General features: G+C 46.2%; 2 protein-coding genes across 4 annotated transcripts in view; one reads left to right on the top strand and one right to left on the bottom strand.

Annotated features, from left to right (window-relative positions):
* LOC310804633 (succinyl-CoA:3-ketoacid coenzyme A transferase 1, mitochondrial-like) overlaps positions 1 to 6450 on the bottom strand; it is a gene marked incomplete at its 5' end in the record, with an annotated part of 16907 nt that extends 10457 nt beyond the window's left edge. Inside the window, 3 exons of the mRNA XM_083669951.1 lie at positions 74 to 218; positions 5993 to 6092; positions 6446 to 6450. Coding sequence (XP_083526077.1) covers positions 74 to 218; positions 5993 to 6092; positions 6446 to 6450 — 250 coding nt within the window. The remainder of the gene's footprint in view (positions 1 to 73; positions 219 to 5992; positions 6093 to 6445) is intronic.
* ghrb (growth hormone receptor b) lies at positions 3046 to 16640 on the top strand. 3 transcript variants are annotated; one of them, XM_083670223.1, is made up of 9 exons: positions 3046 to 3427; positions 6753 to 6848; positions 10752 to 10896; positions 11286 to 11455; positions 12267 to 12445; positions 13690 to 13834; positions 14007 to 14097; positions 14216 to 14285; positions 14469 to 16640. In XM_083670223.1, exons 2-9 carry the CDS (start codon positions 6767 to 6769, stop codon positions 15408 to 15410), a joined length of 1824 nt encoding a protein of 607 aa, XP_083526349.1. In that variant the 5' UTR covers positions 3046 to 3427; positions 6753 to 6766; the 3' UTR covers positions 15411 to 16640. The 3 variants fall into 3 exon arrangements, with proteins under 3 accessions (XP_083526349.1, XP_083526348.1, XP_083526350.1); XM_083670222.1 differs by having other exon boundaries at positions 3046 to 3596; XM_083670224.1 differs by lacking the exon at positions 3046 to 3427 and adding an exon at positions 6114 to 6132.
* The last annotated feature ends 187 nt before the right edge of the window (positions 16641 to 16827 follow it).

Here is a 16827-nt window from a genome sequence, read left to right as displayed (position 1 = left end):
ATGCATTACAATGAGGCCGTCCTCCTATTTCTGCCTCCACCAGCCTCCCCTGGTGAGTGTCCTGGTTGCGTACCTCCCACCAGTAGAGTAGATCCATCAGGGATGTCTCTGACTGCCTCAGTGGGGTCGGAGTAGAAGATGGCGGCCCTGGGGCTGGAGGTGGAGAAGGAACAGCCGCACACCTGGAAGAAGGAGAAGGATGTCAGTGGGTAGAGGAGCTACAGCAACCAGAGGGGAGATGGTACCAGGGGGGAGGTGGTACCAGGGGGAGGTGGTACCAGGGGGGAGGTGGTACCAGGGGGGAGGTGGTACCAGGGGGGAGGTGGGACCAGGGGGAGGTGGTACCAGGGGGAGGTGGTACCAGGGGGAGGTGGGACCAGGGGGAGGTGGTACCAGGGGGGAGGTGGTACCAGGGGGGAGGTGGTACCAGGGGGAGGTGGTACCAGGGGGAGGTGGTACCAGGGGGGAGGTGGTACCAGGGGGAGGTGGTACCAGGGGGGAGGTGGTACCAGAGAGAGGTGGTACCAGGAGGGGAGGTGGTACCAGGAGGGAGGTGGTACCAGGGGGGAGGTGGTACCAGGGGGAGGTGGTACCAGGGGGGAGATGGTAGCCTTATAAAGCCTTGGGCTATGTTTGGTGTAATAGGTGTAACTCACCAAAAATGTAATAGCATCCAACTGCAAGCATAAATATTGCCTACATCTACATAAGAGACATGATCGGCTTTACAGACAGCTAAAAACCATTGAGACGAACTGTCAATCAAAAATGTGATCGTCACGCCAGTCAATCCTGTAGTCTGCTGGCTTGAGAAATTGTGATAAGCAAAAAAGCTTCTTCTTGCTTCCTTTTGAGCATTTCAATTCTAAACAATTAAAGAATGTAACCTAACATTTACACCGGCAATTATTTTATATTGGAATTAAAGTCACTTTAGTGGACCTTTAAGTTTATTACATGCTGTAAACGCTTGCCTATAAAATTACTGTCTGAAGCGTAAATGAGACCAAATGAGACTATTTATGACAGTTGATGTTTGCTCTCTGTGACAAGACAACATGGCAGACACAACACATGCACATCTCAGTGAACCTGGTAGATATTTGACCAGAAAATCAATACAGTCGGTCAATGTTTTCTATTTAACCTTTATTTATCCGCGTTAGTCTCATTGAGATGAAACAATTGTTCAAGAGAGACCTGCTTCTGGTACCATCATGGCATTTGTTTTCATATTTGAGGTACAATATTTTCCTCTCTAGAGAAAGCAGTCATTCAGTACAAAGATGAGTCATCCTAGAGAAGGTCTGGTTATTCCACAAGCTGGCATTCAGACTAAAAATACCAGACAATTGTAGAAGCCAAGTTGTTCACTCTAAAACTCTCCACTCAGAAGACTCTCATCACTTCAGCCTCCCGGTAAATGTCAGTAAGTCACTGCACTGTTAAAACCAAACACTTGAGAATCGTGCCGAGCAGCTGCTGCACTTACAACACCATCCTGCACTGTTTCTCAACTCTCTCACCTGTTGTCATCCTAATCTCCATAAGCACATAATAACTTAATGTGCAACAGTTAGTACAGAGCATAAACTTATTAAGGGATGATTCTCCATACATACAATTTATGTTGATGGAAAATCCAATAAAGATGTTCATACCGTGGTACACTCCAGAGGAAGGGTGGCTCTCTGTCTGTAGACAGATAATATGTGTCTGTTCAACTGCCCAGATTTGAAAAGAATGTTAAAGGAAGCCATGTTAGGAATCTGCCTTTCTGTCAGACTTTCTCAGATTGTGGAGACCGAGAGGCGGTTTCACAAGCAGGTCACTGGCCCTGGTCTGTCACAACTCATCAACTAAGGCCAGGGGGGGGGGGGGGGGGGGGGGCGGCGGGAGAGTCCATGGAGGGACGGAGGATTTGATGGACTGAATGGGATGGGAACACATCATAAATCCACCAATCAATCTGGTTAAACTGTATTAATCTGTCCTTGACTGAAAAACACCTCAAAGTTAAATTGACCTTTGAAGTATAGCTGACCTCCAATTCTTGCAGCAGGTGAATGTAGGAAGTGACATGATGACTATGGCACTAGGGCTGATTGAAATACTTATAAAAACAAGATACATTTAAGCACAAGTACATACATGTAGTGGATATTACAACACAGTCCTTAACACTGCTATGACAGTACCTGCTACCACATTCTGTACAGCAGGGACTGTAGTAGCCCCAGGGCAACACTGAGGTAAGACTCAGTGCAGAAAGGTACTTTATGCTATTACTGGTAGTTCAAACAGAGAACCACATCCTATCATAACAGAACGGTTTGTGTGTGTGTGTGTGTGTGTGTGTGTGTGTGTGTGTGTGTGTGTGTGTGTGTGTGTGTGTGAAAGATAAAGAGTGGAATGAAAGAGAGAGCACATGGTAGGCGACCTTCAGACGGTTGAAGTGCTGTGTGTTGAATGGTGTGTCAGTAGTGTGTACATGTGCACATGTGCAAACACGCTCTCAAGAGCTGGAGAGATACCACTGTGAACCCTCCGACAGGCAGCTGCATATACATCAAACAACTGCCTCCAGCTCTTTACATAAAACAACATGTTGAGTGACCGGATGGATCAACAATAATTATTATTAATGACAGTAGTAGAGCCACTTATCCATAATTACAGCCTAAACCGACGAGCAGCATACAAAACATTGATTTTAATTTATTTGTCCTACCTTCATTATGAAAATGGGTTCTCTATAAGCGTACTAAGTATAGTGCATGCAGTGTCTGTAGACGTAGGTGTGTCGGGGACAGCTTGTTCTGAAAATTTAGTCGATTTTTCAGCCACTGATAGGTTGGTTTCAGCCCGTGATTTTGTCCGAATCACATCAGACTGGTAGCGTGGTAGAGGAAGGAAAATGCGGATGAGTTTAATAGACCTACTACAGTGTTTAAATGGGCCAGAACTACAGTGTTTAAACGGGCCAGAGAAATGGACGGAGCTTCGTATGGCCCATTGGAGGGTGTGCGCTCTTGTAATGCGCCCGGAGATGGATGGAGGGCGTTACACTTTGAACAACAACAGCAGCTGTCAAGACTTGTCCAGTTGGACTGAAAGTAGATTAAACTAACGAATCTCTACTTTATCACAAGGAATTGAGTTATAACAACGATATTATAACAATGATTTATACCAACGATGTATTTTATCACTCAATGGGACTTTCGTGCGTAAACAAGGTCTTGTCGTCTTGCCTGTCGTGCCGAATAGTCGCCTGTAGATGGCGCCTTCACATCTGGCAGCGAAACAAGCAGAGCTCCAGATGGACACACCGAACACAACCAGATGTCCCCGCACCGTCCGTCCACCCTCCGCATTGACATGAGCAGCTGCCAGACCGCCAGAGGTTGTCCGAATTAAGCCTCGGGTGAGTGAATATTAGTTTGAATATTCATCTGTTGTTGAGTTAATGGACTTTTCACCCCGGCGTGACAGCTTTTGTAGTGGTAACAGTGCAGAACTCGTAGCCTACCTGCCGTGGAGAGAAGATATCCCTTGAAGAAAACAGCAGGGATTTGCCAACTTGCTGATATACGGTGAGCGACAGCACGTATTATTATGATGTTTTGATAAGATACCATTAGTTATTAAACATCTACTGCATATGCGCACGTTTGGTCAGACCAATTATGCAGAGAAGTTTTATTTGATTTAAATGTGTTTCGCCCAAATGACAATTGTTTTCCTGCATGTCAACATTGGCATGCCTCATGAGAGGAACCTACTCTAATAAAAAAAACATTACATTTACATTTATTAAAAAAAAAAGTATACGTCATAGTACCATTTAAAAGTGTAACTTTGTATTTAATGTCACAGGAATATGAATGTAGTAATGAAGTCGGCTGTGTGAAATGAGGGTCAATAACGGGAAACTGTCCCTTACAAATGTTTGCACACTGGTTCCAAGTAAGGAATGAATCTGGACTTTCCACAGAACCGTTCACCTTTTGTAGCCTGCAGTTGTATTGATCATGACGATAGTGAGGTTACTTTTTGGGCCTGCCTCAATATCTCAGATAGGTGGAGATTGAAAATGTCATTCTCACACTAAAATAATATGTCTATGTTATTTAAAAATGTGTCCTATGAATCCCTCTGCTCCTCAAATGAAATTGCACTATATATATTAGTAAAATATATGATATGATCCATCATGAATTACTTATGTTCTCGAGGTCTTAGGATGATTGTCCATGGAGCTCTACATTTGTGTAGAAAAGAAGACTAATTAATTGTGGTTGTCATGATGATTTGCATTTCTAATGTACAATTTGGCATTGAAAAGTAATATGTAAATGTCAAAAATGTGAGAACCGGTGCTTGGCAAATAATACAGATAAAGAAAGAAAATGGCCACAGACATTAATAAGAACTTGCTGACTACCAGACTTACTGCTGCTGTGTCGACTGAGCGGGGTCAGCTACCCAAGTGAGGCTCACTCTCTCAGTTGGTGAACAGAGGCCTGATCTGTGAGTGCGTATCCCCTGCATTTGAAGAGTAATGCATATGTTGTCCATATATAGTTGTTCCATATGCTACTGATTAATGCTGAAAGTGAGTGGATGCGGTTTTGAGCTCCTAGTGCTAAGCGACGTTGCATTGGAACCTTGCAGGGACTCTGCTGACACTCATGTACCGTGAGAAACATGTATTTTACGAACTGTGCCTTTCGCAACGTCTCTTCTACGTCTTTCGCAACATATTTTCTACGTCATTGTCTCCCGTTTCTCACAAGAAACTTCAGATGGCGTCCTGAGCGTGTCAGTCTAAACCACCGCTGCCTGTTCTCAAAACACAAAGGTCCCTGCCATCTGTCTCTGGGTGGCAGTTTACCTTCTCACAGACCCAGACTGTTTTCTGTTAGTGTGACTTATCAGTGTGGGACATCCTCTGAGAGGATGGGAGCCACAGCCCCGGCCCCCCTTCCCCTCCTGTTCTGAGAAGGTGGTCAACAGGCTGGCAAGAACAGATTACCAAGACATCTCCAATAACAATAACCACCGGGAGGAGGAGGAGGAGGAGGAGGAGGAGGAGGAGGAGAGATCCACCTACTGCACTATAGTATTCACTATCAAGACATATCATTCAAATCAAATCAAATCTAATTGTATTTGTCACAAGAGCGAGAGATTGTATTGTATCAACAATTGTTGATTGTTACGTTGTATTTTACACAATGTACTAGATACAGTGCAATGAAATGCTATAGGGCAAGCAACTCACAATCAACAATTACTGATAACAATGTTCTAGTAAAGGACCACAAAATGGCCCCCTTCTGCTTCAGAGATGTTCGGTTGGATCTTGTACGGTAGCAGTCCATCTCTGCCAGCATTGTGTTTATCTGTCATTTTGTAAGATGATAAAAACAATTGTCCTCTCTCACCTACATGGGGACCAGGACAACAACAACAGCACATACCCCCTTACCTACTTCTTTCATACCAAACACATTTAGACCATTGTTCCCGAGGCACTGACACAACACCCCCCTTTCCTCGACTGTTCCCATGCCCCTCCCATATCCTCTCTCCTTATCCAGATGGGTGACATTTCCCCTGTTTTTCCGATACAACTCACTCCCGGAAAAAAGCCAGGCCCAATCTGTTTGTTGTTAAGATTTAAGATCTTGCAGTCACGAAGCATTAAACATTTTATTCTGTTGACGGTCGAGTGTTGTTGTTGGCATACAATGCCAAAAGGAAAAATGCATGTTCATTTGAGAAGCACAAAGCCTATATTTTCCATATGGCAGTTGAGGGGAAAGAACTGGCCAGGGTCCAGGACTGAGGAGGGATGTATTTCACAAGGCTGCGTTGGATAGCGTCCAGGGTTATCGGCTTGGGAGGGATGTTCAGCACTGGAACTGGACTGTGTTTACTTTGTCAGGTTTCACAACCCTCTCAGCTCAGCAAGCAAACTCAGTACCCTGAGGAAATACAGGGCAATATCGGGCAGAGGGGGTGCCAGTGCTGCGAACGGGACTACGCCCCTCCCTGTCCAGACCAGACCTTTGATCTCCTTGACGCTGTAACACCAGAGATGTGGTTTTTAGAAGCACAGACCCTGTAGGCTATAATGTATCGTTTGTTTATTACTTTGAGAATACATTTCTGCAAGAGCTATTTTTTTTTCTCCGAAAGTTATCTTCATATCGCTGAACTACTTAATATTTCAATAAAAAAAATATGGGTGAGGGTGAGGGTTAACCTAACCCTTTCCCAATTGGTTAAGAAATAGGGCCCCTTGCAGCTTTCTGATATATTGTTAGGGAGCTCCCTCAGTATCAAACAAGCTCAAACAGGGATTTAACATCATATTTAGACATATATAGATATTTAGAGACAATGTGCACAAATACAGCTTAATCCATGATGTCACCTCATAGATAAGCTACTGCCACTCATCGACAAAACCTGGGTAGCATTGATCGTCACAGACTCACCAGACTCACCAAACTCACCGGACTCACCAGACTCACCAAACTCGTCGGACGCACCAGACTCACCAGACTCACCAAACTCACCAGACTCACCAGACTCACCAGACTGACCAGATTCTGGACTTATAAGGGCGTTTGAGTACCGTTGAGGAGGGGCTAATGCATCCCTACATAAAGGATGTGGGCTGAGCTCAGGGCTCAGGGTGATGGTTCAGTGACATGACAACATTCTCATTCTTTTTCTAGGTAAGATCGCCACGATGTCCACCTCCCTCCTCCTCCTCTGCGTCCTCCATGGCCTGGCAGTGTCGACGACGCAGCAGCTGCCCGCCCCAGAGCAAGGTACCTCGGATTAATCATCAACAAGTTCCAACCAGAGAAGCCTTTCCTTTCAGAGGGCTACCAGAACAGATGCGGCATTCTGAGAAGCCCTTCGTTTGAGGACCAGATGTATACCGTGTGTGTGGCATACGCAGCAGGATGTTTTATGTAACAGGTTTCCATGGGTGAAGGGTTTTGTACAGATGTGACGGTGGCAAACACAATGTCATCTCTAAGATGCCATTGATGTTACAGATGTAATCCCTGTGTTGTTTTCCTGTTTCAAGAGGATGTTCATTTAGTGTTTGGTTGTTAAATCTTCATCGTGTGTAATGTGTTTAGTCTAGTTCGCACATGTGGTTTTAACAACCTTCTACAGTTTGACAACCTTACAAATGACACTTGAGGGCTGCAAACAAGCATGCAGGCAGGGCGAGGGGCACAGCGAGAGGGCGATCAGCCCATGGAGTTCCAAGATCCAGGGAACAGGCTCCCCAGGAACTCTGAGAGGGCGGTGAGAGTGCTTGTCAAGTGTGGGAAACTGCTCCGACATTCAATCTGCGTCCCATGCCTTTCTGCTGAAGTATGCACTTGTGTGCTTCCCCCGCATTGATTTAAAAGCATGCAAATGAATTATTGAATCGTGGGCTTTCAACCCCAATCCATTCCCATGTAAATCCATGTCGGAACATGCACAAGTGAATACTTCAGGACCAGGGTGGAGGAATGGGACACAGCAACAACTGGGTCCCCCTCTCTCTGAACAGGCTGGCATTGAGCGCTGGCTGAATGGGCCGTGTTTGCATGCAGGACGGGTTATTCACAGCCGCTACAGGACTCAGGGCTTCAGGATGAAGTCACACTCCTGCCCTGCTTCATCTTGATACGTTATGTAACTCCTCACCATTAAGGGCGGCTGAAGGGTGATTGTCGTTGGTGAAAAGGTGTTTTCTCGACCACCAGACTGTGAGTTTGTTTTGTGTCAGCCCTTACAGTATATAGTCCGAGCATTGATTGCTTTATCTTATGATGACTGAAGGATAGATGATTCACTCACTTAAACAAATGTATTTGCTGTAAGTCGCTTTGGATAAAGGCGTCTGCTAAATGCCGTAAATGTAAATGTAAATGTAAATGTAGGGTTGTTGGCCAGCGTTGCCCTGACAACGTTGCTCTGTTTCCATACAGTAGCTCGGCTTCACCCTGTGTCATGAGTGGAGGGCTTGTCTGCCAGCCAGCCATGTACTGGGAAGTGGTTTTCTTGGAATCAACGTTGCTACAGCCAAGAGGGTGATTGTCTGTGAGACCCAGAAGGACGGAGAGCGTTGTAGTGTAGTGGCGGTGGGAGATTGCCAGCGCGCGGATAGACAGAGAGATCTCACCATCTTACTGTTTCAATGCTTGCTATGCCAGAGTGGGCCCAAGGTTGTTCTCCTCACACAGTGTGAAGGTTGTTTGAAAGGGCCGACCTTGCTTCTAAGAAGCAATGTTTTTTTAGTCGATATTCACACAAGCAAGAGTGTACAACTGCAACGTTTGTTTTTAAGTAATCTTTACGCCTTGGTTATTTATGGACATAAGCAGGCCTACTCAATCCTGCGTATTACTCATCAGGGAATTTGTCATTTCCTCTGTTAGGACTGAAAAGGGAAAACAGTTCATCAGGACTTCAATCAGAGGCAGCGAGGGAGGGAGAGCACGGTGTTCTGCTTCTGTGTAATAGGGGAGGAAAGGGGGGAGGAAAGGGGGGAGGAAAAGGCTGTTTTAATGAGGAGGAAGCACACTAGAGTGAGCTCACTGATTGCTTGAACATGTGACCGTATCTCTCTCTCTAAATAACCGCTCGCCCTTGGGGTGGCTGTCAATAACTGAGTTACGTACCGTGGACACACTGCATGGAAACATACGTTTGAAATGATGAGTAACAATTTCCCATCCCCCTTAACAATGTGTATCTAGGGTCCCTCAGTGACGTAGGTACGAGAGAGAGAGAGAGAGAGAGAGAGAGATAATTAGCCTTAGAAAGTGCTAGCCAGCGCGAGCTTTTCTGATCTCCTGCCATCTCCTCCACCTCAGGAAATTACAATGAGAGCTGACTGAAGAGCAGAACATTTTGTACCGAATCAAATCAAATCAAATTTAAAGTTTATTGATCATACAGTATACACAGAATACAGCCGTCGACGGTTCAATGAAATGCTTTGAGCGAGCTAGCATCTACCGTTAGTAAATAACAGGAAAAGTGAAAGCATATGGCAGAGACATCGACCATATTGGTGAAGTCAAGATGAGGACACTGGATGAGCTGATGTAGACTGGCAACTGGCCACACACACACATACACACACACACGCGCACACACACACACGCAAACACACACACACATATACACACACGCACATATACACGCACACAAACACACACACACATATACACACACGCACATATACACGCACACACACACATATACACACACACACACACACACATGCACATATACACGCACACACACACATATACACACACGCACACACACACACACATATACACACACATGCACACACACACACACACCCACCCACATATACACGCACACACACACATATACACACATGCACACACATACACACACACACACACACACACACACACATATACACACACACACACACACCACCTGTCCTGACCCCTCATCAGTCACCCAGTAAGTGGGGTTGAGGAGCCCTTGAGCGTGGCCCCGGGTCGGATCCTTTTTTCTTTTAATCACGAGGAACTGCGGTTCCTGGGAGAACCAGATCTGGTAAACAGGTTATTTTTAACCCTCCCCCCACCCTGATGAGCTGCTAACCAGGCCAGCAGTATGCACCTCCTCTCACCAGAGAACACAGCTGTGCGGGCGCCGCCTCGTCCCCACTTGCCCGCCACCGTGACCGTCCTCCTCCCTGCGGTCGATGTGGCAGCTTTCTCTAGTGTCTCGTGGCGAGAGACGGATTCTAATGGACCAGAAAGCCTCCTGGCGCTGATGAACAACCAGCATTGTTTGCTTAGCAGAATGTGAGGCTTCTTTCTCTCTCTCTCTCTCTCCCTCTCTTTCTCTTTCTCTCTCTCCCTCTCTCTCTCTCTCTCTTTTTCTCTCTCTCTCTCTCGCGCGCTCTCTCCCTCCCCTCTCTCTCACTCTCTCTCTCTCTCTCTCTCTCTCCCTCCCTCCCCCCCCCCTCTCTCCCTCCCCTCTCTCTCTCTCTCTCTCTCACTCTCTCTCTCTCTCTCTCTCTCTTTCTCTCTCTTTCTCCTGGGGTACGCTGCTGTTATCTTGTTGCTGATATACAAAGGCAGCGTTATACTGAATGTGTCATAAAGCCTCAGGTACTGCTGTCATAAACAAGATAGGGAACGATCATCTGTGGATCATGAGCTCCCTCGGAAGATACTGGAACCTTAACCTGAGGAGAAAATGGTGTCAGTCGTGTTTCAAAAGTGCCACTCTGACCTGTGATTATCCTGCTGGAATGGCAGTTCAGGGGACAGTGGCACACACCTCACGGTGCCAGGGCAGTTCTCAGAACAGTGGCACCCAGGACAGATAACAGTGAGGGTTTCCCCGAAAGCCCCCTGCAGTATGTAACCTCACGCTGACATATTTAGAGAGGGCCGCGGGGGTTGAGAGAGGGCCACGGGTTTCCAGGAAAATGCAGCTGTCCGCCCCTTGGACTTGTCATTCACAGGAGTTATGTTACGCTCCATTTGTCTCCATTTGTCTCTCCCTGGAAGCGCTCCCGCAGGCCCCTTCCACTGGGTCTAAGAGACTGGACGTGGACATTTTGTACCACTGAAAGCGGGAAGGGAAATTGATCTGTTGTCAGTCAGTCACTCTCTCTCTCTCCCTCTCTCTCTCTCTCCCTCTCTCTCTCCCTCTCTCTCTCTCAGACCTACCCCAAACACACCCCCATTTCACAGGCTGCTTCTCCCGGGATATGGAAACATTCCGTTGCAGATGGAATGCGGGAACATTCCAGAACCTGACAGGGCCAGGGGACCTGCGTGTGTTCTACATCAATAAAAAGAGTAAAAAGTGAGTGAGGTCCAAGGACCCATAAGCAGAGGAGATAAATCAAGATTTGAATGCCAATAAAATATAACAATTTCCCCCCTTTTTATTGTCTACTTTTGGGAGCAAAACGGCTCTATTTTTTTTTGCGTGAAGTATTAACATTCCAATTCTAACCTGCATGATGTCTGGTATCCTTCAGTAGAGAGTCTCCCCCCTGACCCTGGAGGCAATCTGTGTTGTGCCTTTAGTGTTTGTCTTATAAAGAAAGACATGGCACAAAGCCACAGGCTCTGAGCATGCTCAAGAATGACCTTTAAAGCTTATGCAAGGAAGCCTCCCCCCCCCCTCCCCCGCAGCCACTCATGTATTAGTATTAAAGCCGCCTGTTGTTGTGTTTACCACCCCTCCAGCACCAACTCCACCAAGTGGAGTGAGTGTCCCCACTACAGCACTGACAGGCTGGATGAGTGTTTCTTCAGTAAGAACTACACGTCTGTCTGGACGTCATACAACGTCCAGCTCCGGTCACATGACCAAGAAGTCCTCTACGACGAGCTCATCTTCCACGTGGACGATATAGGTGAGCCTGTCCTCTGTCCTAACCCCATTTATCAATCAATCAATCAAATCAAATCAATCAATCAATCAATCAATCAATCAAATGTATTTGTATAGCACTTTTTACATAGAAATGTCACAAAGTGCTTTCCAACAGAAACAATACTAAACCATATAAACAATAAATACAATACACCCAATATGATCTAACACCAAACCACAGACCCCCAAAAGTAAGCCAAGGAAAAAAATATAGGACACATTTAACCCTCTATTCATATCCTCCATACTCCACTCCTCCATACTCCATACTCCACTCCTCCTACTGTATCTGCTTCCACATGGAACTCTGGAACATACGGCTGTCTATTTAGGGGACCCACTTAGCCGAAGATCTCCCCCGTAGAGTACATTTTAACTCCCACTTACTTTGGTGATAGTGTGTCGAAAAACAGTCTTCAACCTCAGCTGCACCAACAGAATCTGCCTGCTTGTCCTGAAGCGCCGCTGTCATGCTAATGCTAATGTAGCGTAGCGAGTGTTCATAATGGCGCTTATGTTTTTCTGTTTAAAAGAGCACTCCATTTCCCTTTGATGTAATGATAGTAATCAGAGCAGCATGTGTATAATAGAAGCACGTCATGTTGCCTTGGTTACTATGATTAAAACCAATTATCAGCTATAAGTGAGTTCCTGCCTTTTTCTAACACTGACCATGGGACCCACTTTTGGCTTTCAGCACCCACTTAATTAATGTGTTTTGGGAAAAGTCACCCTCGTGTAATGTTGCTGTTGTTGTTGTTGTTGTTTCTGTTGTTGTGAACGTGTTCCAGTGCACCCAGACCCGCCGGTGGCTCTGAACTGGACCCTGCTGAATGTGAGTGTGACGGGGACCCACTTTGACGTGATGGTGAACTGGGAGCCGCCCCACTCCGCTGATGTCCAGATGGGCTGGATCACCCTGCAGTACGAGGTCCAGTACCGCCAGGTCAACTCTACGCTGTGGAGAACGGTGAGCCGATGTTTATGTTTTTTCAAGCTAACCCCAACCCTAACCCTGTAATCCAGTGGATTTGTTGTTTTTATGATTCAACAGTAGACACATTCACCAAAAATCGCGTTTTAAAATGACCTCTGAGTCAAGATATCTCGCTTTCAATGCCCTCATCAGTCCTGATGTTCTAAATTGTCCATTTGAGTCAATTCCTACAACTCCCAAGATCCCCCTCTCCCTCCCACACAAGGTCCTTCTGTTGAACAGTGCTAGAGCTAGCGCGCGATTCTCTCTGGGAATCATTAGCATAGTAGAGCAGGGTCGGAGTGCAAAAACTCTCGTCTGATGTTAAAATACGTCATACATTAGTGCATTAGTAGGCCTCTAGTATAATCGATTATGTTCTGTAAAACTGTTAACACCATCAGTCCCTATGTTACTTGAAAGTCTTAGCATCGGCAATAAGGATTAAATGTAGGGTTAAGTGATATAGTATAGCATATATAAAAGTTATATTCAAAGATTAATTCAGTCATGAAAGGTCTCTGTCTGCCAAGTCTTCTGCCTCCCTTTCCCACAGACCTGTCAGCTGGAGAGCAGCTGATAGAAACATTGAAAATGCTGTGGTTATTTTGTGGTTTATGTCAAATAAAACAGCTATTATCTGATGTGATATGATCGAGGGCAGTTAGAACAGATCTCCCACATCCACAGAGGCTAATGGGCGATAATACATTGGCCTCACTACACATAAATTCAACCATATCTAATCAGTGACACATGAGGCTGAACCATCTGGAAGTTTATGCAGTGGGTCTGTCAGGATACAGTCAGCATATGTTCCTGAAATACATGGAATGGAATGAGGAATGGCATCAATGAGTCCGTCCTCCGATTTCTACCTCCACCAGCCTCCACTGCTATAATATATCATTGTTGTATCCTTACACTTTCCCTAAACTGTAGTCCTCTCACCCTCCCTCTCTGACCTCCCTGCTGGTGAACATAAGGCTAATCTAGGGCGTGGGCTACTCTGCCAAACAAATCAAGGCTCGACTGCTCTCAGCTTGATTGTTTTGTTTAAAGAGCATGATAAAAGCCTTTCTCAAGGTGACTTATCCTTAGATAAAGCCTTCGTGGAGTCGTGGAGTATTTCACGAAGTCTCATGGATTAGAAGAACCCCAGGTGTGAGTTGGCCCTCGTCCTGTGTGAGAAAATCCAGTGAAAGACTGATATGGAACTTGTTTAACTCTTACCGCAGGTGGACCTTGAGAAGGGAATGCAGCGATCGCTTTACGGCCTGCAGACCAACGTAGGCCATGAGGTCAGAGTGCGGTGCACGATGCTGGGATTCAGGAACTTTGGGGAATTCAGTGACTCCATTTTCATACACATCCCCTCTAAAGGTACGACCGGCAATGGCTTGTCCTGTGTTGGAACTGTTAGAAAACCAGTTTCTCTACATGTTTCAAAGTTCAGAACAAGCTATGGCTTGTTCGAGGCTCGTTTTTTCTGTTCATGTGAAATGTTCTGATTGATGTGGATTAGATAATGGTACATTTCTGTCTTTGCATTCAGAATCCAGGTTTCCTGTCGCTGTCCTGCTGGTGTTTGTCGTCTTCTGTTTAGCAGTGATCCTCATGCTGGTCATTGTTTCCCAGCAACAAAAGTAAGACTCACTTTTGCCCCCAGGGGAAATTCTATTTTTAGGGCATTCAGTACTATGAGCGTCTATGAGAAAGTAATTTCAGCTAATAACTCTCTCTCTATCTCTAACTGTCTTTCAGATTGATGTTTATTATCCTGCCTCCTATTCCTGGGCCCAAAATCAAAGGGATCGACCCCGAGCTGCTAAAGGTATCAGCCCAGCTCAGCTACATCATGTGTATTATTGGAAGCTATTACTTTACTTCACTGTGTCAAGTGTTATTTCTCTCACCATTACAACTGTTGCCATGAGAGTTATGTGAGAGGGCTTTATATAAGTGGGTGGGGTTGGCCTTTAACTCACACTTGGGGTTTATCTTTCCTTGACCATAGAAAGGCAAGCTGGCCGAGCTGACTTCCATCCTGGGTGGCCACCCTGACCTGAGGCCAGAGCTGTACAGCGACGACCCCTGGGTGGAGTTCATCGAGCTGGACATCGAGGAGCCCAACGACATCCTGACTGGCATGGACACAGAGTGCCTGATGGACCAATCCCCCTCCTCCAACTGCTCCCCTCTCACCATCGGCTTCAGGGACGACGACTCGGGCCGGGCCAGCTGCTGTGACCCGGACCTGCCTGACCCCGACGCCTCGGCCTTCAACCCCCTCCTCTCCAACGCCTGCCCCAGCCTGGTGGAGGAGCGGCCCGGCCCGGCTGGCTCCGAGCCCAGCTCCCCTGTCCTCCAGAGCCCCACCACCACCGGGGAGTCCCCTTGGGCTGTCCCTGGCAGGATGGACCTCTACGCCCAGGTGAGCGAGGTCAGACCAACCGGAGAGGTGATGCTGAGCCCTGAGGAGCGGAGACAGGTGGAGGTGGAGAAGACCCTGGGTAAAGATAGAGGCGTGTACCCTGAGAGGGAAGAGGAGAAGGTGAAGAAGAGGATGGAGTTTCAGCCACTGGTAATGAATGCCGACGGGGGAGGCTACACCTCGGAGTTGGATGCCGGGAAGATGAGCGCAAGACTGTCCACCAGTGGCTCCAACGAGCCCTCTCCGAAGGAGGATCTGAGCTTCGTGCAAGGCGTCCCCTTTGGGGATTACCAGAGCCCTTATTTTGTGGTGGGGGCAGAAATGTCTCCCAATTCCCCTCTCCCTCCCATCTCCCCACTGCCCCCTGCCCCTGTCTACACCATGGTAGAGTGTGTGGACAGGCAGAACAGCCTTCTTCTGACGCCCAATAACCGCCCACCCGTCCACCAGCTGGTCCTGACCAAGCCCATGCCAACACCAGAGGGCTACCTCACCCCTGAACTGATGGGCAATATCACACCTTAATCTAACGGTATAGACCAGAGATCGTGTCGATAGACACTGATCAGTTGACATGGGATATCAGTGCCTGAATGACTGGGTGCGAAAAACTTGGGGTGACAAAATGTCGCGTCTCCCAAAATAGAGGGGGCCTCTCCTCCCGAAAAACTCTGCCCATATCTCCTCCCGTCACGTGACTTTTTGTTACCAGAGGTTTGAGGTTCTGTGGGTGGCTTAGGGGAGTGGAGTACAGGGTCTCCAATGGTCCAAACTGCCTTAACGACACTCATGAACAAAGGGAAATAACAAGAGGAAATACCAAGAACCATCGAAAAGGGACCCCAAAGTCCCTAACCCCTTTAGCCATCCAGAGACTTGGATAGAATAGAAGCAACATGGCAATATCTATCTAACTCGATCTAACTCACCAACTGCCAAAGAGTTCCGGAACACTCACCACCTAAAGTGTTTTATGTGGTATTTGCCTAGCAACAATACTTTGATATTACTACAAAAAGAAGCATGATAATTTATCCATTTTTGGGAGACTTTATTCACCCTCGGCACTGAATGAGTTAATCTTGCCCTCTTATTGTCTGTGTTTGCTTCCTGTCCAGTCCTCTCAGGTCTAGTAGCAGCTGGGGAATTGTTGCCAGGGATCCGTTTGGAATTCAGAAATGGTGTCTCACAGAACCTGGCCATGTAAATGTCTTATGTTACAATGACTGTGAAATAAAGCATATATATATATTTTTAAGAACAAGATTAAGTGACTTAAAATGCCAGCTCAAAGCTCTTACACTTAATTTACAGTGTTGTTGATAGTGATGTTGTTTACAATAATCCCATTAATTTGTTTATGGTCTTGCAACTGTGAAATGTATTTACAGATCTGACATGAAAAGAAAAATATTGTGGCAAGGAGGAAAGCATCTGGCTGTACACCATTTGCAACTCCTCACTGTTTGTAGCTTTTAAATGTCTGAGTGTAGATGAGTATAGGTCATCAGCGTGCTAAGCTAATTGTTGCTGTTGTTTATTTTATTATATGCCTACACATGATAATGTTTGTTGCTATAAAATAAACACATTTTATATATGCATACTTACATCAGACACAGCTAGGGATTATTCAATAGTTTCCATCTGTTTGGAACTGTGAATAAATCGGGTTTAAATGGTTCAAAACATGTTACCATATATTGTCTTTGTACAGTTTATTAATGTTGTTACAAAACAAATAAACAGCTTTCAAACTGATATTTTATACTTGACACTAGCCAACTACCCCACTATCTAACTATCTAACTATCTAACTATGCCAGTATCCCACCACCTGACCCGTCTGACCCGTTTCTGAACGGACGTCAATAGAACGGTGGGGACGCGTCACGCCACAGGCACGTGCGGGGCCTCCTGCTGACCACGTGCAGCCGAGCTC

This window comes from Argentina silus (assembly GCF_951799395.1).
Source record: "Argentina silus genome assembly, chromosome: 5".
Classification (NCBI taxonomy): Eukaryota; Metazoa; Chordata; class Actinopteri; order Argentiniformes; family Argentinidae; genus Argentina; species Argentina silus.
This window is presented reverse-complemented; position numbering and strand designations above follow the sequence as displayed.

Bases quoted from the DNA above. Each gene is read 5' to 3' on its own strand.
- ghrb (XM_083670223.1), top strand. From the start codon at position 6,767: ATGTCCACCTCCCTCCTCCTCCTCTGCGTCCTCCATGGCCTGGCAGTG. The intron at 11,456-12,266 runs GTGAGCCTGTCC...AACGTGTTCCAG, and splicing joins CTTCCACGTGGACGATATAG to TGCACCCAGACCCGCCGGTG. The intron at 14,286-14,468 runs GTATCAGCCCAG...CCTTGACCATAG, and splicing joins TCGACCCCGAGCTGCTAAAG to AAAGGCAAGCTGGCCGAGCT.